Here is a 26,451-nt window from a genome sequence, read left to right as displayed (position 1 = left end):
ATATTCTTCCCAAGCAAAGATGGTTCCCCTTGTAACTTGGAGGGGGGGCTTTACAGTGATGCAAATACACTATGCACTCGGCGAGAACTGTACTCTGAGTTGTGACCTTGCATCATTTCCTGGGCTCAGGAGATGCCACCCTACGCTCTCTGGTGGCCCCGGGCAGCCACGTGCTCACGAGAGGAAACCACCGGTGCTCTACAGCAAGCTAGGACGTGTGGGCGGGAGGAGTCGGTGCATTCCCCAGTCGAGGTATTTTCAACTTGCACAGGGTTTACTGGGACATTGCCCCGTCCTGGGGGGAGGAGCATCTGGAGACGTGTCTCCGCCTTTTTGTTCACCCTGAGGAATATTTCCAGACGTCGTAAATGCCTGTCTGATTGTTTATGAGTTTTTATAAACAGCAGAGCCCTTCATGCTTGTTAGGTGTTGGGATTTGTAGGGTTTAGAGGAGGCGCAGAAGCACCTGGTAAAGGCAGAAAACACTTTATTTTGAGGAGGGACAGGATAGTGGGTAAAGAGAGTGGGCATGGGGCTGGGGCACTGCAGAGAAAGCCGCTGCCCGTGACGCCAGCATCTCATGCGGGCACCGGTTCGTGTCCCAGCTGCTCCACTTCTAATTCAGCTCCCTGCTAATGCGCCTGGAAAGCAGCGGAAGGTGGCCCAAGTGCTTGGGCCCCTGCTACTCACCTGGGAGACCTGGATGGAGCTCCTGGCTCCTAGCCCAGCCTTGGCCATTGCAGCCATATGGGGAGTGAACCAGCAGATGGAAGAGCTCTCTCTCTGTCTCTCCCTCTCCCTTCTCTGTAACTCTGACTTTCAAATATATAAGTAAATCTCTGAGAGAGAAAGAGAGTTCAGCCCACCTGGATAGAGGGCAAGGGGTTTGAAGTCAGGCTACATCCCCCTGGGGCAGCAGGCAGAGTGCCTTTTAAGCTGCTTCGTGGAAGGGATCGTCTTTGTATTTGCTGAGGCCCAGACCCGTACAATAAGGTACATCTGAACAGGCAGAAGACCCCCTGGATATCTGTTTATGAAGCCAGTTCTTTACAATGTAAGCTGGTGCTGGGCCGAGTTATCTACTTGGGCCTAATTCTATGAGGTTTGGAGTTAACCCTTTGGGTCCCAGTGGCTTCCAAGTCCTAACAGTGCCGTCATTCAGAGTTTATCTCTGAAGGTGGAAACTTGGGTCTGGTTGTCATTTGCACAAAACCTCACAGAGAGCCCAGCACAGAATTTAGGCTCAAGAAATATTTGGGTGGGTGGCGGGGGGAGGCGGGCATTGTGGTCGGTCTCCGGTCGGTCCACAGTGCTCGTGGCCTTCCTTTGATTGGTCAGTCGTAGGAGGCTGGCGTGTTTTTTTTGTGTTCTTTCCTGGGGGTCTCCGGTGGATTGGGTATTACTGGGCTTTGAGCAGGACCCGGGGTCCCAGGGAGGCTTCTCAGAACACAGTCTACATTTAGGGTGTTTGCTGCACAGTGATCATTGAGTCATAGTGATTTGGGGTTTTTGCAAAGCCAGTGGGACCCTGGCGCCACTCCCCTGTTTCCGTGAGCTAATCTTCAGCAGGGAGTTGACTACAACCATCAAAGCGAAGGCAGAGGCACTGCGAGCCAAGAAGAGGAACCTGGGCTCGAGAAAGTCTACATCAAAGACCCCGGGGGTTGGGGCCCCGTTTTCACTCTACAGTTCTGGAGCCAGCCGGGGAGTCCAAAGCCAGTTTCTCTGGGTTCAAAGTCAAGGTGTGGGCAGGGCTCCTTCCTTCTGCAGCATGCCAGGGGAGACCCGGCTCTGTCCTCTTCCAAAGAAGAGCTGTCTTCCCCACAATCCTTGCCTTCAGGCTCCCTGCTCATCCTTCTACAGCCTCGGGGCTCCAACGTGACACTCCTTCTCCTCCACGTCGCACCTCCCTGGCATTTATGTAACCCAGTGTTCAGACATCTCCCACATTGGAGCACCTGGGTTCAGTGCCTGGCTCCAGCTCCTAATTCCAGCTTCCTACTGGTGCAGACCCTGGCATGCAGTGGCGATGGCTCCATGCCTGGATCCCTGCCACCCACACGGGGAGACCTGGATCCAGTTTTTAGTTCCTTCCCATCCTTCTACACCATTCCCAACCCCCCTCTGCCCATATTTTGCAGGCATCTGAGGCATGAGCTAATGTGTGGATCCATCTCTCTCTCTCCCACCTCCCTCCCTCCCTCTGCCTCCTCCTGAAGTCTCAAGCTCCCACTTGCACCCCTGACTCCAAGCCTCAGAATCTACCTCTGTTGGAGGGCCTGCAACCCTTCGAGGGGTCCTCTCCTCCAAGCCCCATTGTGGGTTCCCACCTGGTCTCTGGGAATTAGGGTACACCCACCCCCCACTGGAGCCTGGCCACGCGTGCCTTCCACAGCTCTCGGCCAGCACAGCCTGCACTGCCCACGCAGGAATTCTCTGGACTGAGTGCACGCGGAGCAGAGGTAAGGGCACGACTCTTAAGCCCAGGCTGTACCTAGTGAGCAAGCCTGGTAGCCCTGCCACTTAGTAAGCTGTGGGTCTTCAGCAGAGTGATTTACCTCTTTGCCCTGGGGGGCTGAGCACTAAACAAATGCCTTTAATAAATAAATAAATAAGTGAGGCAGGTGTGTGGGTGTGTGTGTGTGTGCACGCGCGCGCAAGTGCTACTCTGCCTTTCCAATAAATAAAGGGATAAATGTTTTCTAAAAATAAACAGAAATTAACACAGGTAGAGAATCCCCCTCCCACATTTGGCGGGAGGACACCCCAAGACTTGGGGGGGGGTGGATCCCAAACCCCAAGGGAATCACTCTGAGGCTGTGAAACCTCAGCTGAACCAGAGCCGGAAAGAGATACCTTATAACTTCCTGCCCCACCCCACCGCACCCCACCCTGCAAGCAGAAGACTGGAGGGGTGGGGGGGGCAGGGGCAGCAGGGAAGCCTGAGGAGCCCCAGGAGCCGCCAGCGCAGGCCACCAGCTTGGGGCAGCTCTCCTTTCTCTTCCAGTTTTTAAAAAAATATTTACTGATTTATTATTACCTTGAAAGGGAGAGTTGTAAAGAGAGATCTTCCATCCGCTGGTTCACTCCCCAAATGGCCACAATGGCCAGGAGCCAGGAGCTTCCTCTGGGTCTCTCACGTGAGTGCAGGGGCCCAAGCACTCGGGCCATCCTCTGCTGCTTTCCCAGATGCATTAGCAGGGAGCGGGATTAGAAGTGGAACAGCCGAGACTCGAACCTGTCACAAGCAGCTTAACCCACTGTGCCACAATACCAGCCCCTCGTCCAATTTTTTTTTTTTATAAAAAGTAAACCCTTTGTTTTGAGATAACTGTAGATTCACATACAGCTGATCAAAGCTTCAGAAAACCGTGAGAATGGCAGGATGACCCCCTTATCTGCAGCCACCAGTGGACACTGATGGAGTCCATGGCTTTGGTTTATCATCCACAGCTGTGTAGATATAGAAGTAAACTCAGAAACGTAGAGATACTCTGTCCGCTTGGAAGCATAACTCTCAAAACTCATATGCATGTCTAGGTATATGTACTTGATATATGTTATTAGATATGCATATGTATATGTATATATATATATCAATGAGTTCATGGAAAAATGGTCTTCAAAGATAAATTTGCAGGGGCTGACTCTGTGGCATAGTGGGTAAAGCCACAGCCTGGGACGCCAGCATCCCATATGGGCGCCGGTTTGAGTCCCGGCTGCTCCACTTCCAATCCAGCTCTCTGCTGTGGCCTGGGAAAGCAGTGGAAGATGGCCCAAGTGCTTGGGGAGACCCGGAAGATGCTCCTGGCACCTGGCTTCGGGTCGGCACAGCTTGGACCGTTGCGGCCATCTGCAGAGTGAACCAGCAGATGGAAGACCTCTCTCTTCCTCTGCCTCTCTGTAACCCTGCCTTTCAAATAAATAAATAAGCTTTAAAAAAAAAAAAAAGCAGGTAAGTTTGCTAGGGCAGGCATTTTCATGCAGGGGTTAAGACGCCACGTGGGTCCCGCATCTCCCATATCAGAGTGTCTGGATTCGAATCCCAGCTCCACTCCTGATTCCAACTTCCTACTAATTCACACCCTGGGAAGCAGCAGGTGACGGCTGAAGTAATGGGGTTCCTGATAGCCACAAAGGAGGCCTGGAGAGAGTTCCAGGCCCTTAGCTCCAGCCTGGACCCCTCTCAGCTGTTGCAGGTATTTGGTGAGAGAACCACTGGTCTCTCTCTCTCTCTCTCTCTCCCTCTTTCTGTCTTTAAAGCAAATAAAATAAATAATTTTTTAAGATACAAGAATTTTGAAATATGTGCTTAGTTTTAAATGGTAATATATTTGTAGTTTTTATTTTATTTTATATATAGGAAATGTTTTACATGAAGGTACTTCAAAAAGCTTGTGGAAATGAAATTAAAAGATAAGCTTGTTTTTGATGTAAGAAAATATTGAGGGGCCAGCACTGTGGCGCAGCGGGTTAACACCCTGGCCTGAAGCGCTGGCATTCCATATGGGCGCTGGTTCGAGACCTGGCTGCTCCACTTCTGATCCAGCTCTCTGCTATGGCCTGGAAGAGCAGTAAAAGATGGCCCAAGTCCTTGAGCCCCTGCACCCACGTGGGAGACCCGGAAGAAGGTCCTGGCTCCTGACTTCGGATCGGCGCAGCTCCAGCCATTGTGGCCATCTGGGAAGTGAACCATCGGATGGAAGACTTGTCTGTCTCTCTCCCTCTTCCTGCCTCTCCTTCTCTCTCTGTGTAACTCTGACTTTCAAATAAATAAATAAATAAATCTTTTAAAAAAAAATTGAAGCTCTGTGCACACAAGGGGTCTTTGAGAAGATTGGAATAAATGCCTGTTCATGGACTTCAAAAATATTTTACACCAAAAAATAAACTTTAAAAAGCTCTCTTTATTCATTTGAGAGATAAAGAGAGAGCAAGATGGAGAGAAAGAGGGAAAAGCTCCCTCCACAGCAGCCAGGCTGGGTGGGCTGAAGCCAGGTCTCCCATGTGGGTGACAGGGACCCAACCACTGGAGTCCCAACACCTGCTTTCCCCCAGGGCCCACACTGGCAGGAAGCCCGAGACAAAGATGGAACCCAGGTACTCAGAAATGGAGCATGGGCATCCTAACCTCTGGGCCTAACCCCCCACCCCCTAAATGTATCTTTTAATTCCATTTTTTCCACAAACTTTTGGAAGCACCCTCGTGTCTCCCACCAAAGGTGCCCAGTGTTTGAACCAGAAGGGGAACCTTTAGGGCCAGGCTTTGGGGGGTGAATAGGAGTCTTCTAGAAGGAGAAGGAGCGGCAGATGCACAGGGAAGAGGAATGGCAGGTGCCCAGCACCAGAGAGGGGGTGGGTGACATGGACGCACGGCGGGTTCCCTACTGAAGGTGGGGTTTGTGGGTTGCTTTAGGGTGAAGAGGATGTGTTTGTTGTGCAGGGGGTGACTCAGAAGGGCCTCAAATGCCAGACAAGGAGCTTAGGGTTGAGAGAGCAGGTGCGGAGGAATCATGAGAGGCAGGCGGCCAGAGAGCAGGAAGATGCCTTTGTGGCGTGTCTCCTCCAGACACCTCAGTGTTACCATCTGTAGCATGGGTACAATGGGACTCTGCAGGCTGACTCCCCCGGGGCCATCCCTGGCCTCTGGGGTGCTGAGGTGGGGGCCAGGCCAGCTCACACACGAGCTCCCCGTTCCGCAACACGTCTCCACTTCCTGTTTCTCCCCCCCACCCCCCACCCCCAGGGGCAGTTTCGGTCTCAGCGTCAAAGAACAAACGCAGTGCACTCAAAACAAAGGAAGTCGGTCCTCGACTGCGGAGGAAGCAGGAAGCCCCTGCGCCCGCTCGCAGCCCGGCTGCTGGAGCCCAGGGACGGCGGCATGGAGTCCGTGGCCCTGTACAGCTTCCAGGCCACGGAGAGCGACGAGCTGGCCTTCCACAAAGGGGACACACTGAAGGTAGGTGGGCCCGGGGGACCCGGGACAGCCCCACACGGACTCTGGTCCCTGGAAGACAAGGCCCAGCTCCTCCAGCTTCCTGGCCCCATGACTCTGGACAAGCCGCCTCTTCTTCCTGAGCCTCAGTGTCCCTGTCTGGGAAATGGGGAGATTATTAGTGCTGTGGTCTTAAAGGGGGAGGAGGGCGGGGAGCGGTCATTGTAAGAATTTAAGGCCTTGGCAGCAGTTGGCTCAATCCTCAGTTTCCCAGGGAAAAAACTTTGAAAAGATGGTCAGTGAGGGGAGAGGTGAGTGGCAGAAAGAGAGAGAGAGAGAGAGAGAAGGGCCTAAGGAAAGAACTAAGTTTACCCACTTACCCAGTGAGACCAAAATAGCCATGATTTAATCACCAGGGATGAGCTTCCCAGTCATTTAGAGAAAAGGGAAAAGAGACTCATATCACAACTATTACCCTGTCCCCCAGCCTGGGCTCCTTTTGATCGACAGCACAGCTTCCCAAGACATCTAGACAAATGAACCTGCGGGCTCTCTCTCCCTCTCTCTCTCTCTCTCTCTCCCCCTCCCTCTCTTTCTCATTCTCTCTCTCTCTCTCCCTCTCTCTTTCTCTCTCTCTCACCCTCCTCCTCTCTGGAAACGTCCCTACTTAAAAGTTTACAAGCAAAGCCAGGGAGCCGGGCCGAGGACTCGGGCAGTGACCCTGCCAAGCCCTGGGCCCCGGAGCTGCCACCCACTCACCCTGAGGAAGTCACTGCCCCTCCCCAGGCCTCGGTCTCACCCCCGGAGCAATGGGCAGTACAACTGGCTCTCCCTCCACTCTGGGCCCCGGGCCTCCCTCTTGGCCCCAAACTTCAAGCCCTGAAGGGACCAGGACTGCCCTTTGTCAGGTCCCTAACAGCCACATCGGCCAGCGTCTCGGTGAAGCTCCTTGTCTAAGGTGTGAGTGGACGCCTGGTGCACCCACATCGCACGGAGGTGTTGGCTGCTAAGAAAGGAGTTGGAGCAGGGCCCCCCAACGCCGCCTGATACCCCAGATGGCAGTCACCATGAAGGCAAGCCCCACCCGGGAGGTGACAGGGCACACGGCAGTGCCGGGCACACAGGGCGGGCTGCCTCGGCGAACGGGGAACGTTGGAGAACCGCGGGAAGGCAGGAAGGCAGCTGGAAATATCAGCAGAAGCTGGGCACCAGCCCTTCCGGGGGCAGCCTAGGGGTTGGGGGCTGCATTTTGCATCCTAGGAAGTGGGTGGCATGGGGCAGAGTGGGTGTTTCAAGCTCAAGGAATGATGGAGGAATGACAGGGCCTGCCTATTCCTCGCCTTGTTCAACACCTCTTTAAAAAAAAAAAAAATTAATGGCCAGCGCCGCAGCTCACTAGGCTAATCCTCCGCCTGCGGCGCCAGCACCCCGGGTTCTAGTCCCAGTTGGGGCACTGGTTCTGTCCCGGTTGCTCCTTTTCCAGGCCAGCTCTCTGCTATATCCCAGGAAGGCAGTGGAGGATGGCCCAAGTGCTTGGGCCCTGCACCTGCATGGGAGACCAGGAGGAGGCACCTGGCTCCTGGCTTCGGATTGGCGCAGCACCAGCCGTAGCGGCCATTTGGGGGGTGAACCAATGGAAGGAAGACCTTTCTCTCTGTCTCTCTCTCTCTCTCTCTCACTGTCTAACTCTGCCTGTCAAAAAAATTTATTTATTTATCTGAAAGTCAGAGTTACACAGAGAGAGAGAGAGATCTTCCATCTGCTGGTTCACTCCCCAAATCGCTGCAACAGCCAGAGCTGGGCTGAACTGAAGCCAGGAGCCAGGAGCTTCTTCTGGGTCTCCCACAAAGGTACAGGGGCCCAAGAACTTGGACATTCTTCCACTGCTTTCCCAGGCCATAGTAGAGAGCTGGATCAGAAGTGGAGCAGCTGGGACTCAAACTGATGCCCATATGGGGTGCCGGCACTGCAAGCAGTGGCTTTACCCACTACGCCACAGCGCTGGTCCCTGTTCAGCACCTCTTGAGCTATGGAGCACCTGCTGAGGACATGTGATAAATAAAGCCAAGCCCTTGCTGCCTGGAGCTGACGTTCCAGAAGCCAAGAGATACCATTATTTCCCAATTTTTATTTTAAAATTCATTTATTTAGTTATTTACTTATTTAAAAGTCAGAGCCAGAGAGAGATCCTCCATCCACTGGTTCACTCCCCCTGATGGCCACAACCACCAGGACTGGGCTAGGCTGAAACCAGGGACCAGAAGCTTCATCCACATGGGTGCAGGGGCCCAAGCACTTGGGCCATCTTCCGCTGCTTTCCCAGGTGCATTAGCAGGGAGCTGGATCAGAAATGGAGCAGCAGTGGGACAGGAACCAGAGCCCATATGGGATGCTGGCATCGCAGGTGGCACAACGCTGCCTCCCTCCTCCACCCCCACAAACTTCTGTGTTAACAAGAATCTCCAGATATGCTGAGCAGGTGGGGAAATGGGCACTCACTCTCCTGCGTAGGCAGAGGACAGGTAAAGCAACACCACCATTGCAAGGTGCATCTGGGAAACATATAGAAAGCCCTAAAGATCTGTACACCTGCGACCCAGACCTCCTCCTCCTGAGAGAACAAGGGCCCGGGGGAGCAGGTGTGTGGCCTAGTGGTTAAGCACCAGTTAATACACCTGTGTCCCACACCAGGCCTACCTGGCTTTGAGTCCTGGCCCCAACTCCTGACTGCAGCTTCCTGCTAAAGCAGAGACTCTGGGAGGCCGCAGGTGAGGACTCAAGTGGGTGGGTCCCTGCCATCCGCTTGGGAGACCTGGATGGAGCTCCTGGCTCCTGGCTTCAGCCTGGCCCAGCCCTGTTGAGTGTTTGAGGAGTAAACCAGCAGATGGGTGTACTTTCTGTCTCTCTCTCTCTCTCTCTTCTGCTCTGTCTCCCTCCTTCTCAAATAAAGAAAGAAAGAAGTAAAATCTTCAGAAGCACTCGGGCAGCACCCAGGGTGTCCCAGGGCCCATTCTCGGCCCCAGGAAGCCATCAGGGAAGAAAACAGCCCCAGGCTCTGCCTTCGGCAACACCTGATCCACAAGCAGGATGCAGGATCGGTTGGATGAGGAGAGCGCCAGAGACAAAGACAGCAAGCGGGAGTGGAGGGGTGGAGCAGTGGAGGGGTGGAGCAGTGGGGCAGTGGGGCAGTGGGGCAGTGGGGCAGTGTCTGTGACAGTCTGTCTTGTCTGATCCGCGTGGTATGAGCCACGAGCCAGCCTCGGAGATGTTTTCTGGAGGGTGTCTCATGATGTAAAATCCTCCATCTACACTGCCACTTGGTCCTGTGTGGAGGATCATGGATACCAATCCATGTGCTGGATTTTTTTAAGATACTTATTTATGGAGCCGGCGCTGTGGCATAGCAGGTAAAGTCGCTGCCTGCAGTGCCAGCATCCTATATGGGCGCCGGTTCGAGACCCGGCTGCTCCACTTCCAATTCAGCTCTCTACTATGGCCTGGAAAAGCAGCAGATAATGGCCCAAGTCCTTGGGCCCCTGCACCCACACGGGAGACCTGGAAGAAACTCCTGGCTCCTGGCTTCGGATCAGCACAGCAGCTCTGACAGTTGCTGCCAATTGGAGAGTGAACCATCAGATGGAAGACCTCTCTCTCTTTCTCTCTCTCTGCCTCACCTTCTCTTTGTGTGTAACTCTTTCAAATAAAAATAAGCAAATCTTTTTTTAGAAAGTTATTTATTTATTTATTTATTTATTTATTTATTGGGGAGGTAGAGTTACAGGCAGAAAGAGAGAGAGAGGTCTTCCATCCACTGGTTTACTCCCCCAAATGGCCGCAATGGCCGGAGCTGTGCCGATCCGAAGCCAGGAGCCAGGAGCTTCTTCTGGGTCTCCCACGGGGGTGCAGGGGCCCAAGGACTTGGGCCATCTTCTACTGCTTTCCCAGGCCATAGCAGAGAGCTGGATGGGAAGAGGAGCAGCCAGGACATGGACCAGCACCCCATATGGGATGCCACAGCGCCGGCCCTCTCGTGCTGGAGTTTTATACACAGAGAAAGGACCAGAAACAATCATTCTGACAAGTGCAGTGGAGCATCCAGGAGCTTGATTCTTTTTGTTAAGTTTATTTGAAAAGCAGAGAGAGAGAGAGAATCTCCCACCTCTGGTTCACCCCTCAAATGGCTGCAATGACCAGGGCCGGACCAAACGGAAGCCACGAGCCTGGAACTCTATCCGGGTCTCCCACAGGGGTGGTGGGGGCCCAAGCTCTTCCACTACTTTCCCAGGCACATTAGCAGGGAGCTGGGTAGAAAGCAGAGCCACTGGACTCGAACCGTCAGTCCTATGGGACGCCAGCAAGACAGGCAGCCGCTTAAACCCCCTGCATCACAGCAGCAGCCCGGTCTGGGGCTTTTGAACCATATCAACAGTAAGGACTCAGCAAACAGAACCCGCGAGAACACTGCTGGGCCCTCAGAGCAGACATGACAGGAGAACAAGACAAAACAGAAGAGGCGGTACACACTGCGGTACACGAGACACTGCCACCTTCCGTGCAGGCCACAAATGTGCCCATTGAACAGATGAGAACACTGAGCCCAAGGGCACGGAGAAAGTCAGCAGCAGGCAGAGCCGTCCAGAACCCCCGGGCCTCAGCACATGTTAACATCCGTGGCTGTGGCAGGCGGCCCTACAGTCTCTTATTTGCTCATTAGGCTTGGGGGGTAGGGGGTTATGTTGAGCAACAATTTTCCTGCCTCGGCCACCTGCTTCCGCCTCTCGCTGAGGCTGCTGACCTTCCCCGGGCTTCAGGGACAGGAAGGAAGGGACTCAACCCAGCGTGACCGAGTAAATCTCAGCTCCTCTTGGCAAAACATCAGCACCTGCCTTGGAGCCCTGGCGTCAGCAGCCCCAAGCCTTGGGGGTTCCGTACCCAGTCTCTCTCTCTCTCGCTCTCTCTCTCTCTCTCTCCCCACCACCCCCTGCGTCAGCAGCCCCAAGCCTTGGGGGTTCCGTACCCAGTCTCTCTCTCTCTCTCTCTGCCTCTCTCTCTCCAAGTATCCCCCTGGAGACTGCTCTAGTACAGGCAACAGAAATGTCCACCCACACTTAGATCTAGAGACAAAAATGGGAGGCGAGTGGGGGGTGACACTGGTGGGCCAGGAGACCCCCCCACACCCACACACACGAATCAACAAAGCCCCAGGCCTCAGGGTCCTCGCTGAACACATGGGCCCTGCCTCTCCCTTCCCCTCTCTCTCTGGGCCTCGGTTTCAGCATCTAGAAAATGACTTGTGAAGATGTCCACCTTGGAGGGCTGTGTTAGAAGCGGGTGACAGAGGACCCAGGGAGGGCGGAGGAGGAGGAAGCCCAAGTTTCGTGCCATCTCCTCCCTAGGCCCAGCTGGCTCCTCCCCTCGGTTGCTCGCTTGGTCACTCCCCACGCCCACTCTGGCTATTTCGGTTCCTCTGGGCCCATCTGTGGGGCAGAGGGGGCTTTGGCGCCTGGCAGCCCAAGGCTAGGGCCTGAGACCCAGTCTTTTCCCAGCCCAAGCCTCCTGCCTTTGTTCCCCAGTGCCCAAGCCGCCCTGAGTGGTCCCCCAAGCCCAGCCTGTGAGGGAGGACCCCAGGTGGCCCCCTAGCTCCTGAGCTCAGCTTGGGGCTTCTGACCTGCCGGGGTGGGGGGCATCCAACCTGCAGCCCAAAGCTTTGGGTGCATGGCACGCAACTGCTGTGGGACCCCCAGTCTTGTGGACACGGCTCAGAATCTAAGGCCCCCCAGATCAGCCTCCCAGAATCCCCTGTGGTCTGCTGGGTATCTGGGTGACCCAGCCAGAGTCTACCTCCAGCTGCCCCAAAACCTTGACCCCAAGTTTCCCCTGGTCCCCAGCTGCCCCACCCCTGGGACACCGTGAACCTTTCAAGAGACGCTGTCCTGAGGCCAGGGAGTGGCAGGATCACAGAATCCAGCAGCTGATTCTAGTGGCCCCATGACCTTGGGATCATTCCCCCGGGGCTCCCAGCCCTGCATCCTGGCCAGAGGGGCCTGGAGCTGGAGGAGCCCATCTGGGGCCCAGGACACAGCAGGAGCTCAGCAGGGGACAGTTGTCACTCCTCTGGGCCTGAATGGCTGTTTCTCTCCCACCCACAGATCCTGAACATGGAAGATGACCAGAACTGGTACAAGGCTGAGCTCCGGGGTGCCGAAGGCTTCGTGCCCAAGAACTACATCCACATCAAGCCCCACCCGTGAGTGTCCTCTGTCCCCAGCCCTGCAGCTCTGTGTCCCCACCTGGCCACAGCTCCAGGAGGGTCCAGCCGGGGTGATACTGAAGACACAGAGGGTATCAAGAGTAGCCCTACTGTGTGGCAGAGAGGACATGGGAAGACAGTCAGCGCTGAGCGATGAACCAGGGTCGGCTTCTTAGAAGAGGGGGCAGTAAGCGAGGTTTTGAAGGATGTGTAGGAGTTGGCTAAGCAGAAAAAGAGACAAGAAGGGGATGAGCAAAGGGAGAGCAAGGAGTGAGAACCCCAGGGCCTATGGGAATTGGCAAGGGGGCCTCAAATAATACCAGGCTCAGGATAGCAGGGAGCCACGGAGGAGTTAGGGCAAGGTAGACAAGTGGCAGACAGGGAGGTGAGTGTGTGTGTGTGTGTGTGTGTGATGAGGAAGTGAGCGGGGGTGGGGGTGCAGGGAGGGCCGGGGGAGGCCCGAGGGGTGTTCTCTCTTTACCTCTCTCTGAGTTATTTCCAACACTGCCACCGCCTCCAGCCTCCTCTCTGCTGGGGGGGGGGGGGGGGGGCTCCACGTGTCCCAGCCTGTGTCACAGAGCCACGTCCACCAGGCCTCCTGGGACGGAGCCTGGGGTCCAGGCCTGCCCCGTCCCTCCTAGCTGTGTAACACTGGACTGCTCAGGGGTGCCCAAGGAGAGCGGGAGGTGGAGAGGGCCCCGGGCAGGGCTGGTGCCAGCCAGGGCAGGCACTCCAGTGTCCATAAGTCAGGGGCACAGCTGGGCAACCAAAGGACGTAATGGGGGTGGAGGTCGGGGCACAGCTGCTTGGGAAAGCTGAGCGGAGGTTTCTATTTGTTGAGGGGCCAGGCCTGCTGGGCCAATGCCAGTAGCTACGGCCAGACAGTAGGGGATTGGGGACCCCTGGAGGGACTCCAGCCTCAGATGCCCCCAGAGGCCGCTCTGACTATTCGTGTCTGGGATGGGGGTGAGGGCCGGGCTAGGCCCCCAACCTGTGTGCCTGAGGCCGTGCCCAGGTGCATTCTTGGCTAACCTCAGCACCTCCCCTGCTCCCCAGATAGCGACTGGGGAACTCCAGTTCCACCCTTGATTCAGCCTGTGAAAGCCCCAGAGTGAGGGGGAAGCGGGGGGGCGGGTGCAGAAGGCCTGCTGCCTACACCAGCCCCCCACCTCCACCCCCCACCCCCCGGCCAGGAGAAGCACAAGGCAAACCCTGCAGTGACCCCAGAGGTACCTGAGCCGGCTGTGAGGCCAAGGAAGGCATCATGGAGGGCTTCCCAGAGGCAGCTCAGCGGGCCTGGGAAGTGCCTTCCACTCACCAGCCTCTCCCGCCCGTCCCCCCCCCCCCCGCCTCCCCACCTCCGCCCTCACCCCGCTCATCACTCATCACGACAAGTCCCACTGACATCCGCCACCCGTGACCAGCCCCATCCGGCTCCGGCTTTGCTCCTGGCCCCGCCTCACTCTGTCACTGTCCCACGGTGACACCTCCAGCTGCTCTGACCTCGCTGTGGTCATCAACAACACAGTGGGGGTCAGAGCCAAAGCTGGGCTGAACCCCGGGTGCCAGGAGACTGGCAGGGGGAGGGGGTTCACGCAGCCCCTCGGAGGGTGGGCGCCTGGTCATGTCCTCCCTGGGGAGGAAGGGTGAAGCCACGCTCTCTCCAGGGTCTTGGTGAATTTCTGTTGCTATCACTGAAGACCCAAGGTCGGGGGGGGGGGGCGCTCCTGGACACCAAAACCCCAGCAGGGACATCCACAGCACAGGAGCGATGGGGGGGGCTCCTTGCTGCTTTACTACATGGCTGAGGGTGAGCCACCGAAAACCCATCCCATCTCCACCAACCCATGAACCCGAAGTTTGTCCATTCACGGGACCCCTAGAAGCCCCAGTGCAAGCCCCATGAGAGGTCCTCTCTCCCAGTCCTCCCACACTGAGACCAAGTTTCTAACCGGGGGACTCAGGGACACATGCCCAGCCACAGCAGTCACCGCCTCCAGGCCTCACCTCTGCCTTCTGTCACCCCGGAAATTCAGCTTCAACGTCAGAACTTGGGGGAGGGGACCTAGATAATTGGTCCACAGCCACCAATGAGGCCACAGCCGGACGGGCAGGACTGGGACAGAACTTGGAGCCCAGCCTTTTACGCCTGGGCCCTAAGGATCTTGCAAGAATCGAAGCATTTATCAGGCGCCTGCTGTCTACCCTACTCTGTGTGGTGGGCAAGACAAGGAGTTTGTCCAGCTCAGCTGAGTCTGCCTCTGTGGAATGGGTACAGGGAGAGAACTTTCTTTGCCAGATTGGTGCCACTGTTTACATTTTTGTCCTTTGCTTTTATGTTTTTTAATTGTATTTATTTTTTTATTATTTAAGAGGCAGAGAGAGAGAAAGCTCCCGTTTGCTGGTTCACTTCCCAGCCAGGACTGGGCCAGCCCAAAGCCAGCAGCTGGAAGCTCAATCCAGGTCTCCCATAAGAACTCAACTCCCTGAGCCATCACACTGCCTCCCAGGGTCTGCATGAACATTTTATTTTATTTATTTTACTTTAAAGAAGCTAGTGTGGTGGGCATTTGCCATAGTGCTTAACGTGCTTCTTGGGACACTTGCATCCCATATCAGAGGACCAGGGTTCAAGTCCCAGCTCCACGTCCAAGTCCAGCCTCCTGCTAATGCACCCTGGGAGGCAGCAGTGACGGCTCAAGTACTTAGGTCCCTGCCACCCCCGTGGGAAACCAGGATGGAGCTCCTGGCTCCTCCTGGCTCCTGGCTCTGGCTATTGCAGGCATCCGGAGGGTCAGTGGCCAAATATCTCCTCTCTCTCTCTCTCTCTCTCTCTCTCTCTCTCTGGTGGTGCTGGTGGGAGAGAGCGTGGCCTCCCCAGCGCCATCAGCAGCCCTCTCCCCACAGGTGGTACTCCGGCCGGATTTCCCGGCAGCTGGCCGAAGAGATCCTGATGAAGCGGAACCAGCTGGGAGCCTTCCTGATCCGGGAGAGCGAGAGCTCCCCGGGCGAGTTCTCTGTCTCCGTGAAGTGAGCTGGGGCACCCAGGGTGGGTGGGAAGTGGGGTCCCAGCCGAGCCTCCAGGCCGTGGACCGCCTGGCGGGCTCAGTGTCGCCGTCCAAGCACCCCAGGTTGCGGCCCAGAGCAAGAGGGGGCGTGCTGGACAGAGGCCCCGGGCTGAGGGCTTCCTCAGGGGAAGGAAGGGCCGTGTCGCCAGGGGGCGCCGTGAGAGAAGGCACCGAGGCGCTACGGGCGGGTGGCCAGGATGTGCACGAGAGAGGTCCCACTTCCTGGCTTGTGACCTGGGGGAAGGCACTTAACCTCTCTGTGCCTGCTTCCTGTCGTGTGACATAGGCAATTGCAGGGACTCAGCGAGCGGATGTGTCCAGTCAGTTAGCCTCATGCCTGGCATGGGAGCTGTGTGCCATCGTCCTAGAGTGGCAGGAATGGGGGGGGGGGGGGAGTCGGGCCCCTGGCTAGTGCCAGAACAGCAGGTTATGCAGGTGCACAAGTCTAAGGACAATGTAGGGAGCTCTGAGCCCCGTGCCACGGAGAAGGACACTGAACAGACCATGCACAAGGGACAGATGAACACAGAAGGAGCCGAGATGGGCAGTCTGAGGCCTTCTCGGAGGAGGTGGCACTCGAACAATCGGAACTAGGAGGCGGAGGCTAAGGACCTGGGAGGAGAGACTTCTAGGCAAACAGCAGGAAGTGCAAAGGCCCTGGGGTGGGGGCTGCTCTTGGGATGTGCAGGCGCCCAGAGGTGGCCACAGCGCTAGAGCAGGGGCAGTGGGCAGCGTTGACCAAGAGCTGCCCAGGACCTGGCGCAGGGCTTTCAGAGCAATCGGAAGCCACGGAGGGTGAGCCAAGCATGCTCAGATTCCATTATTTTTCTTCTCAAATCTCTCTGGCTGCTATGAGGAAGGACTGTTGGGGGCCAACATGGCAGCAAGGAGGCCAGGGAGGTCTCTGGGACTGCCTTGGACAGCGGCAAGGGATCAGAAAGCAGTGGCCGGGTCCCGCGGTGGAATGGCTCTTTGCAGTCAGGGCCACCAGCTCTCCGTGTGGTTCCGGGCACCGGCACCCAGCCCGGCACAGACCAGCTGCTCACTGTGCCAGCTCACAGCTAGTGCTGGGCGGGCAGTGCCACACGGGAGCACGGATGAAAGGCAGGGGGGGTGAGCCCGGAGCTCGCTGTGTGTCCTCCGGGAGGCGGCAGCCGCCAGCCTGTGTGTTGTCGCAGCTCTGCGGGGACAGCAGCTTTCCTAGGACAGCCGGACCCACCACCAGTGGCTCTGTGATTTAAATAAACACATAGGTCGGCTTGGAGGGCTAACCCGCCAGTGTGAGAGCGCACAGGATCACGGGACCCCAAAGCAGGAGAGAAAGAAAAGTTCAGATGGGGACAGCTCCATCAGGTGGCCCCTGATGCCTTCTGGCCGGCCAGAGCCCTGCGCGGCGTGAGCACCCTTTGTAATGAGCGGATGGGTGCTGTGGTCAGCGCCTGCGCAGTGAGCCTTGTGAGCCGGCCTTCGCCCCCACTGGGCTTGCCGTTCTGGGGGCAGCGCTGACGTCACGGGGTTCACCCACCCACCTGCTCCGCCTCCAGCGGCCTCCAGCTCTGCTGACTTCCTTGCGTTTGCATCCGGGAAGGGGCTGGGTATCCGGAGGGGGCAGGAGCGCCCTCTCTGAGCCTCTACGTGCTTATCTAAAAAGTGGGAGAGCATCGCCCACCACGGAGCAGCGTGTCTGCGCGCTGGGCGGGGCGTCGCGGTGGGTTCCCCTGGGGACCATGGAGGGCACACCCTCACCTCCACTGCCCAGTCCCCGCCACCCCTCCCCGAGGGCCCTGCAGACCCCCAAGGAGTCGCAACTTCCGCAGAGGCAGGAAGCGGCTGCATTCCCGGAGCTGGCTGTCCAGGGTCCCGGTCATCATCTCCTGGGAACGGCGCCCGCCAGGCGGGCTGGTCCGGCTTTCAGAGGGCTCCTGGAACCAGTCCCAACGTCCGAGGTCACCCAGCAAAGCAGGGGCCCAGGGGACCTCCTGAGCTGGGCGGTCCCACCCAGGCTTCCCCATTCGAGCCTCGCCACACTGCCCTCTTCCGGCGGCTCTCTGTAACTGCACTCTTTAACTGCGGTCGTACAGCAGGTGCAGGACCAGAGAATCGGGCTGGTCTCCCAACCCTCCCAGGCCACCGCCTTGTCTCTCCACGGGCAGGACGCTAGAAGCAGCAGACTTCTGGGCCAAGGAGAACTTCTTAACCCCTTGCCAGACCTGAGCACCTCTGCCTCAGGCCAGAGCTTGGGCATCAGCTGTGCGTGGCGGACGGGGAGAGTTTTGGCTCCTCTCCAGCAGCGTGGTGGTGAAGGCGAAATAGGCACAACCGGATGCAGAGCTGAGCACTGACTGAAGGAGGGTCAGTGGATTCATCAGGGAGGAGGTGGCTTCAGAGCCGGGCCCTGTAGCATGAGCAGGAGTTTGGTGCACAGGAGAGGGGAGAGCGTACCAGGCCCAGGGACTATGCAGAGACCCAGAGGTGGAGGGTGAGGGATGTGTTTGGATAGCAGCCAAGTCGTCTGGCCAGAAGAGCGGCGGTAGCGGGAACCAACACCAATGTGTCCTAGCAAGGGACCTGGAAATGTCCCTAGGGAAGTCCTGGCTCATGGTCCCCTGGCCTCTGCCTCAAGGGATCCCGGCCACTCCTGCTCCAAGCTCAGAAGCTGGAAAAGGCTTCCCTGGGCCCAGTCGGATGCAGTTAGTGCATGCTACCAGCAGGTGGCGTGCTAGACCCTGGGTTTCTCCCAGGCAGGGCCTTGTTTCCTGCTACGGTTCAGCGTGGCCCTCAGATGACCATCCACTGGGACTCAGAGGAGGCCTATGGCTAGGCGTGTGGGATTCTGAGCAAGTCTCAAGCTCTGACACCTATGAGCCGTGTAATCCTGGGCAAGTTCTTTGCGCCTTAGTATGCTGACTAGCACACAGTGTTTGGAAAATGCCTGTTACGGTAATCACCATTACATTAACCCCCAAGGGCCATGCAATATGCTGGCAAGGGGTTAAGAAGCTCCTCCTGGCCCAAAAGACTCCTGGCCCAAAAGGCTCCTGCCCGTGGAGCGACAAGGTGGTGGCATGGGAGGGCTGGGAGACCAGCCCAGTTCTCACCCCGGCCCTGCACCTGCTGTGTGACCGCAAGCCGGCCCTGGCCCTCTCTCAGCTGTGCCGCCCTCATCACTGACAGGGAGACAGCCACCTGACAGCCATCCGGGCCAGGGATGGCTCGGCGGCTTGGTGTGCGAGAGCTCTCCAGCCCTCACTGGCTTGGCTCTGGGAAACTCTGACTGCTGCGCGTGGCCATGTCCCACAAGCACAGGCCAAGCCCCATAAAGCTGTCAGGGATTTATGGGCCCCGGGCTGCCTCACAGAGCCACAGTGGCCATTGCAAGCTGCTGTTTACGAGTTTACAAAGGGCTGTCCCTCCCCCCCTCCTCCCCACCCCACCACCACCAGGAAACACACCAGCACCGGCAGCCGGCAGGCCAGGGGCGGCCGCGCAATGCCTGGGCTGCGTAGCCTCTGCCCCACTCTGCACTCCAGGCCACCATGGGGCTCTTCCGTCATCACGGACCCTTGGTCCCCCCCAGGGTGGTGTTTTGCCTCCTGCTATGCAAAGGTGTCCCGGAGCCCGGGCATGTGTGTTTGCTGTGACCCCTGAACAGCCACTGTGTGTGTGTGCACCAGGCCCTGTCCCAGGCACCGGGCAGCTCCACCATCAACGAAACCAAAGCAAGATCCCCTTCATTACAGATGGGGTGGAAAATGCCCAATGATTAGTCCAGTACACCAAGTCTCGGACAACGATAAAGACTGGGGCAAATGAAGCAGGTGGGGTGGGGGGTGTGTCTGGGAGCAGGGAGGGGCTCGCAGCCTGCAAAGGCGGGGAGGAAACGTGCCTGCTCCCCAAAAGTCCGGCTTTCAGATAAGGGAGCTGAAGCTCAGAGAGGTGCATTAACCTGCCCGGGTCACACAGCAGCTCTGGCACCCCCAACCGTGTACCCTGACAGAGCTTGTCTGCCTTCCCTTCTGCACACCTCCCCTGAGACCCAAAGACCCCACCCCCACCCCCACCGCCACAGTCAGAGTCATTCTATTTCCTGTGTGCTTTGGGACAGGGTATTCTACCGCTCCCATTCTACAGATAGGCAAACTGAGGCCGGAGTGGGGGGATGGAGATCCCCTGGTGGCAGTTAGCACCCTGCCTCTGCCCAGGCGGGTCCAGGGGCCTTGGCTGCGGGCAAGGGGAGTCCCGGGGTTCCCACTCCCACCTCAGCCTTATTTTTCCTCCCTGGGCTCCTGCTGTCACCTTTGCTGCTACTGTTGCTGCTGCCACCGGTTGCCACCAGGCCAGAAAAACCCGCTGGGCAGGACCAGCTGCTAGGCCCAACTCGGTCCCCTGGTGGCCCAGAGGCCTGGGCCAGCCCCTCACCCGCCTGGATAGGTGTGGGGGTCGCACAGAGATGAACATATCCAGCAGTGAAAGACACACACGCAGAGCAGGAGGCACAGGCACACGCCACTGTGCCAGGAGCTCCAGCGGGGGGCGAGGGGGGCTCGCCTGTGCCCTGGGGTCCTGCCCACCATGGTGCACAGACCCCAGGACAGTCCATACTCCCTCCCCAGAACTCACCCTGGGCCCTCCTGGGTCTCACTAGGATCCGGGCTCAACTCCTGCGATTGGGGGTGGGGTGGGGTCTACCTGGGAGGTGGGGTGGTTCCCAGAGGCCCCCAGGCTCCACTCAGGCCTCCAAGGTGGCTGGGGAAGGGGAGGGGGGAGCCGATGGGAGATGGGGGCGGGCCTGCCCCCTCCAAGGCTGTAAGGCAGGAAGTCTGCAGCCCGCGGGCTGTGTGCAGCCTTCTCTTCTCGGCTGCTGACGTCACAGACGGGCAAGCAGAGGCTCGTTGGGCTAGGTCGAGGAGCAGCCAGGCAGAGGGTTCACAGCCCGCGCTGCCCTCGGTGCTGGCCGCATCCCCGGGAGCCCCCGGGCTGCCACCCTGAGAGACAGGAGTGCATGGTCTTTCTCTTCCACTCCCTGCCTGGGGTTAGGGAGCCCAGGGGCTCAGCGTGGAGTTGGGGCTCCATCCTGATGGCCTCATCAGGGCGGACCACCTCCCAGAGCTGGCCAACACCGGGTCGGGTCACATTCAGCCTCTGCCCTCTGATGCCTGGCGGTGGGCGCTTATTTTTTTTTTTTTTTTTTTCTTGGAAAGGAAGAAACCCAGCACTTCCTGAGCATCTACTGTGCCCCTCCCACCCCGTGCATGTTCCCAGATTTGAGAATTCTCAGAATCGCAGGGTGGAAAGTTCTAGAATTCCCGGATGCCTTCCCCTTTTTCCTTATCTCCTTTGTCCTGGGGAACTGTCCGGTCATGAGATGTCTGCTTTGGGGTCAAAGCCACCCCACCCCTTTTCTGTCCCCTGACCTAGAGGCGCAGGTGCCACCTGTCCCCAAGACACACACAGAGCCCCTGGGGTCCCCATTGTCCAGCTTCTCACCCACCCAGCCATGGGGCGCCATCTCTCCACTGTAAGGAGAAAGGACGCTTCTCGTTATGCGCCCCACCCAAAGGCCAGGAAAACCCCTGAGCTTGTGAGCACACAGCCTCAGAGGCTACCTCCAGGAGGTGCCGTGGCCTCTGAAAGGCTGGGGCGGGCCAGACAGGGCGGAGGTCCTGTCTCCTGCCCGCCCTTCTCTCCTTTGTGGGCACGTGGACACACATGCCCCAATGCCAGGACTCAGGGCCTTAGTCAGCAGGTGCAATGCGTACAGGCGGCACACAGCTGGCCTTGGGGGGACCCTTGTTCCACAGGTCCAGAGCCCCATCCTAGGGGAGGACCAGCTCCCTGCCACCAGTTGTGGGGTCAGGGCACCTGTTATAGGCTCAGGACCCCCGTGGTGGGCTGGGACCCAGCTCAGAGGTGCTGGAAGAAGTTTCAAGAACAAAGCACCCCAGTGAGAACTGCTGAAGTCCCAACTGACTGGGACCCTCTCGAAGCTGCCACCTGCCCCCCTGCCTTCTCTGTGTCAGGAATACACGTCCTTGTGGGCAGTGGCTCACAGAAGGCTGTGAGGAGGCCTGGGGCAGTTCTCAGAGAATGGGCCATTTGACCTGGGCCTTGAAGCCTGGGTAGGAGTTCGAGGAGAATTCCTAAACGTGTGGACAAAGGCGAACTGTGTGTGTAGAAGTGGAAAGGGGTGGGATCTGGACCCCTTGACTCAAGCAGGGTGGGGAGAATCCCACCTGGCCCCATCCCCCCATACAGAGGGCGGTGAGTGACCTTGAACTACTCTGTGTCTTAGACATTTAATTCTAAACCTCTAACCAAGCAGCACCCTGGTCCCAAGACTGACAGGTGGAAGGAGTGATGGGACAGAGAATGCAGCAGGGCTGGGTGGCCGGGGGGCGGGGGGTGCAATGGTCCCTCCTGCTGGGAGAGAACCGTGGGAGTAGAGGAAGGCAGGCCACACCTGGTCGTGAGCACCTTGCATCCAAACTGTTTAAACAGACTCTTTGAGATTTATATATATTTTCATAAGACAGAGTTACAAAGAAAGAGGGAGAGACACAGAGAGAGGTCTTCCATCTGCTGGTTCACTCCCCCAAATGGCTACTATGGCCGGATCTGGCCCAGGCAGAAGCCAGGAGCCAGGAGCTTCTTCCAGGTCTCCCACATGGGTGCAGGGGCCCAAGGACTTGGGCCATCCTCCACTGCTTTCCCAGGCCACAGCAGAGAGCTGGATCAGAAGTGGAGCAGCCGGGACACGAACAAGCACTCATGTGGGATGCCGGCGCTGCAGGGGACGGCTTAACCCGCTGTGGGCCATAGCGCCGGCCCCTAAAGAGATCTTAAATACAGGGCGCAAGTAGCCTGTGCTTGTTTGAACCATCAGTTCCCCGGGTTTCCAGTCAGAGCTCCTCTAGCTCCACATGTGGACAGGCTGTGGCCCCGGAGGCTTGGGGTCATCTCCTCCCCTGTCCCCTGCACGGCCCCGCCAGCCGCCAGGTGCCCAGCCCCAGGCTCTGGGAGTTGGAGCTGCTGCATGCTCTCCATAGCTTGCAGCCCAGCCAGGTGAGGCGCAGGCAGCCCCTGCACAGCCCCCAGTCCCCAGCCTCCCTCCGTGCACCAGCTAGGAGAGCACCCATGCTCCCGGCTGGCAGGGAGAGACTGGTGGGCTGGAACCCCAAAAAGAACACTCAAGGTTTGGCCAGACAGCGAGGGCGAGGGAGAGGTGGCCTCCTGGGGGGGTGCAGGCAGCAACAGGGCAGAGAACAACCCCACTTGGGCCGATACAATCTGGGGCATTGTGCGCGTCGTAATTGGAGTAATTATTTCTATTGTTACATAATGATAATCAATTAGGGAGCACACCTGGAGCTCAGAGGTGCCTCCGCACACACACCCCCCCATCCCAGCCTTCTTGCTGTGGCTCCAGGCAGGCGATGGCTGCGTGGAGTGGCGGGGGGGGGGGGTCTCAGTTTACCCTCTCTCCAAAGGCCACCCCTGCAGCTGGGAAGGGAGTTACAATAGTTAAGTCCCTCCCCCATGCCAGCGCTGCGTGGCTGCCCTGGCGTAAGGGTGTGCAAGCGTGGGAAGTACAAGGAAGATTCTGGCCGATTGGGGAGCGCAAATTATCTCCTTAGCGCTTGGGATAATTTGGTGGTAGTGGGTTGGACAGCCAGGCAAAGGCCAGGAGATGAGAAAGAGAAGGAGCCATTGACCCTGTCGGAGTGGAAATGAGGCTGGACGTGTGGTCAGAGCCAGATCTGGGGTCTGAAGTGCTTCGATTTTGTCCCGAGGGCAATGGGGAGCCATAGAAGGTTCTTGGGGAAGGCGTGAGTATGTGAAGCGCCCAGTGTGTCCAGGGCTCCACTCACATCAGCACAGTTCAGGCTGCCCATAGGACCAGCACGCCAAGGTGTCACCACGCCGGGGAGGGGGCAGGGAGGGAGCACAGTTTCGGTGCTGAGGTCTCAGGGGTGCCCATCAAGGCCACCAGTAAGCCACAGTCAGCGACATCTGCGAGCTTAGCTGTAGGGAGCTGTCATGGGTAAGGGGAAACTGGGTTCAGAGACGTTAAGCAACTTGCCTAAGGTCACACAGCAAGAAGGAAAGCAGCCTGGTCCTTCACCCTGCATTTCTCTGTCTAGGGTTCTCCCCAGGCCAGTGGGGTCTCCCCGCTACGTGCACTGTCCCCCAACCCCTGAGGACCCTCGTGGGAGGCCCTGGGACGGGAGCCCCTGGGGGCGCCGGTAGAGGGCCACAGTCTCAGGGGGCCCGCGTCCTGTCCTTCAGCTACGGGGACCAAGTACAGCACTTCAAGGTGCTACGCGAGGCCTCGGGGAAGTACTTCCTGTGGGAGGAGAAGTTCAACTCCCTCAATGAGCTGGTGGATTTCTACCGCACCACGACCATCGCCAAGAAGCGGCAGATCTTCCTGCGGGACGAGGAGCCCCTGCTCCAGGTAGGCGGGCCCCGGGCTCAGGGGGCAGGCGGCGCACGGCTGGCCCGGGTGACCCCCACTGCATCTCCCGCCGTCTGCAGAGGGCAGGGGTCAAGGCTTAAAAAAAGGGGGGGGGGACAGGAGGAAATCTTGGCTTGTTCTGTGTGTGGCACACAGTAGGCGCTCCATAAGTGCTGGATGCATGAAAACAGTAGGTGCTCAATAGGAGCTATAGGTTTCCCTGTATTTTGGGAGCCTCCCTGTTCCAATGGTACAGACACGTACACGGAGGCGCAGAGACCACCCTAACTCATCCCGGGTCTCACTCCCTGTAGGGCTCAGTCCTGGTGTGTGCTCCCTCGAGGAGCCGGCCCTGAGTGCGGTGTGGGCTGGCCGGGCAGCAGGGTGTGTGGGAGGAGTCCATCTGCCCTCGTCTCACAATAACAGCAATTTACCAGGCAGCCCTTTCATCACTAGGATGACGACATCAGCCAGTAGGGTGATTGAGCCGCAAACATATTGTTTTCCTGGAGAAAGGGGGTGTTGGCAGGGCCTGGGGCAACAGGGCAAGAGCTCATGACCGTGAGCTTGGGCTCTGCAGTGGACATGGGGGAGTGTGGCTGTGGCCAAGGCCTGGGCAAGGGGCTGAGTGACCACCAGAACAGCCTCCTCCCCCACCCACCCGCACCCACACACCCTGCCACCACCTTGTCTTGTGACCTGGGCTTCAGTGTCCCCTCTGTCCAACAGGACAAGCGGCTGCTATGCCCCCAGGAGTCAAACAGGGCACCCGCGGTTGCCTCCTCAGCCTCACCCCAGCAAAGTCAGCTGTGAGCTCTCAGAACGCCACCTGCTTGCTCTCTGTGCCAGCGCACGGGAGTCTCCAGGGACCAGGGGCTGCCCTGGTACCCATCGCCTCGCTCCAGCCTTGGGCCTTGGGGTCACCCACCCTATGGAGCGACTCGGAGCTGGCCCAGTCCCCCAGGCCCCTTCCTCGGTACAGAACCGCTAATTAGAGCCTGCTTCTCTGCTCATCCTATGCTGGCCGAGCTCCGGGGCTGGAGGAGGAGGCAGGACCAGGTGCTGAGGCTAACATCCCAGCGCCACACTGCAGAGAGCTCCTGTCCAGATACCTCGCGCAGGGGGACAGCTGAGCTCCTGCAGGGCAGGAGTGCACCCCAGGTCACACACAGACGGGGGCCCGGATAAGGGTGGAAGCCAGGCCTGAGTGCCCGGGGCGTCCCGAAGTCCCAGCACTAAACACTGCTCTCCGTGGCATCCACCCTGCACAGTTTATAAGGCACATTCCTGTGGTCCCACGCCGGCAGGCAGAGTAACTGCTGCAGAGTCAGGGAGCTGAGAGAGACCTAGACCCCACCCTCAGCACCTGGCCCACCAGCCCTGTGGTCCCAGCTGGGCCACCAGCAGCGCCGCGTTCTGCCAAAAACACAGACAGGCAGGACCAAGGTTCAACTCCGATGCTGCCCCAAGACTCCGCCCCTGGGGGAGCTCGGCGGGCAGGGTGGCATCTCAAAGGCGTCCCAAAGGCGCCCCCGCTGACCCCCGTGCCCCCACCCCCCCAGCAGGCGCCCCGGGCCTCCTCCTTTGCCCAGGCCCAGTTTGACTTCTCGGCCCAAGATGCCTCACAGCTCAGCTTCCGCCGCGGTGACATCATTGAGGTTCTGGAGCGCCCGGACCCGCACTGGTGGCGGGGTCGGGCCTGCGGACGCGTCGGCTTCTTCCCGCGGAGCTACGTGCAGCCGGTGCACCTGTGACCCGTGCGGGCGGCCCACCAGGCCCGCGGGCCATTGCACAGGAACTGAGCGCGTGGACACTCCCACTGGGCCCCGCGGGGGGCTCATCCGGAAAGTCTTGGACTGGACCTGGCTCCTGACTGCCTTTGGCCACCGTGACCACGTGCAGGCGAGGGCGGCTCCCGGAGCTCCCAGCCGGCCGCTTCCTATTGGTCGCCAGCCGTGTGACGTCATAGGGAGGCTTGCGCAGAGGCCCCACCCACCCACCTCCTCTGGCCAATCCCTGCGCAGGCTTGAGGACTTCTAGGCTCCACCTTCCGTGGACTCAACCCAGGGAACTCAGGGCTTCTGGGGGCTGAGTGGCTTACCCTGGACTGCTAACCTGCTGAGCCTGTCTCCCAAACGACCCCTCCCAAGTTGTACAGAACGCTCCGAGGGGCAGGTGCACCTGTCGCCCAGGACTTGTGGGACAGACTCCAGGTGGACACCAGTTCCTTGGCAGCCCAATGACTTCAGGACATACCTGGGGCACCCAGCCCCCACCACAGCCCCTTTGGGGAGGGGCTAGAGGCCTGCGACCCTGAGACGGGGGCTGACAGTGAGGAGCGACATGGTGGTAGCAAGCTGTTGGCCCGCTGGACACATGAGCCTGCAGTGGCAGGCAGGCCCTGGCCCCAGCCACACAGACTCTCCAGGCCCAGGTTCTGCCCGGACCAGGGCACTGGGGAACTCCAGCAGGCAGGTTAGATGGCAAGCTGGGGCCAGAGTGAGGTGCTGGAGGCCCAGCGGCACAGCTGGGATGTCCAGGTGGAATGTGCACCCCACGGGGTGGGTCCCAGGCAGCACCTGCCCAGCACCCAGCATCCTCCGGGACAGCAAAAGTGAGATGGGGCGTGCGGAGGCCTGGAATGCTGGGTTGATGATGGAGCATCCATGAGCGGGAAGAAAGGCGGGGGGACTCCCTCTGGCCAGCAGAAGCAGGAGGGGCATGGCGCGGGAGGCCCTTTGAG

The 26,451-nt window shown here is 58.6% G+C and overlaps 1 protein-coding gene across 2 annotated transcripts; it reads left to right on the top strand.

The window, feature by feature from the left end:
• Positions 1-5,834: 5,834 nt before the first annotated feature.
• LOC133777131 (GRB2-related adapter protein) lies at positions 5,835-26,432 on the top strand. Of its 2 annotated transcripts, none has more exons than XM_062216579.1 (5): positions 5,835-5,959; positions 12,085-12,182; positions 15,093-15,215; positions 23,540-23,708; positions 25,274-26,432. In XM_062216579.1, exons 1-5 carry the CDS (start codon positions 5,882-5,884, stop codon positions 25,460-25,462), a joined length of 657 nt encoding a protein of 218 aa, XP_062072563.1. In that variant the 5' UTR covers positions 5,835-5,881; the 3' UTR covers positions 25,463-26,432. The 2 variants fall into 2 exon arrangements, with proteins under 2 accessions (XP_062072563.1, XP_062072562.1); XM_062216578.1 differs by having other exon boundaries at positions 25,271-26,432.
• Positions 26,433-26,451: the final 19 nt, after the last annotated feature.

This window comes from Lepus europaeus, chromosome 18, assembly GCF_033115175.1.
Source record: "Lepus europaeus isolate LE1 chromosome 18, mLepTim1.pri, whole genome shotgun sequence".
NCBI classification, from domain to species: Eukaryota; Metazoa; Chordata; class Mammalia; order Lagomorpha; family Leporidae; genus Lepus; species Lepus europaeus.
Note: the sequence above shows the minus strand (reverse complement) of the source record. Positions and strands in the feature narration are given on the sequence as shown.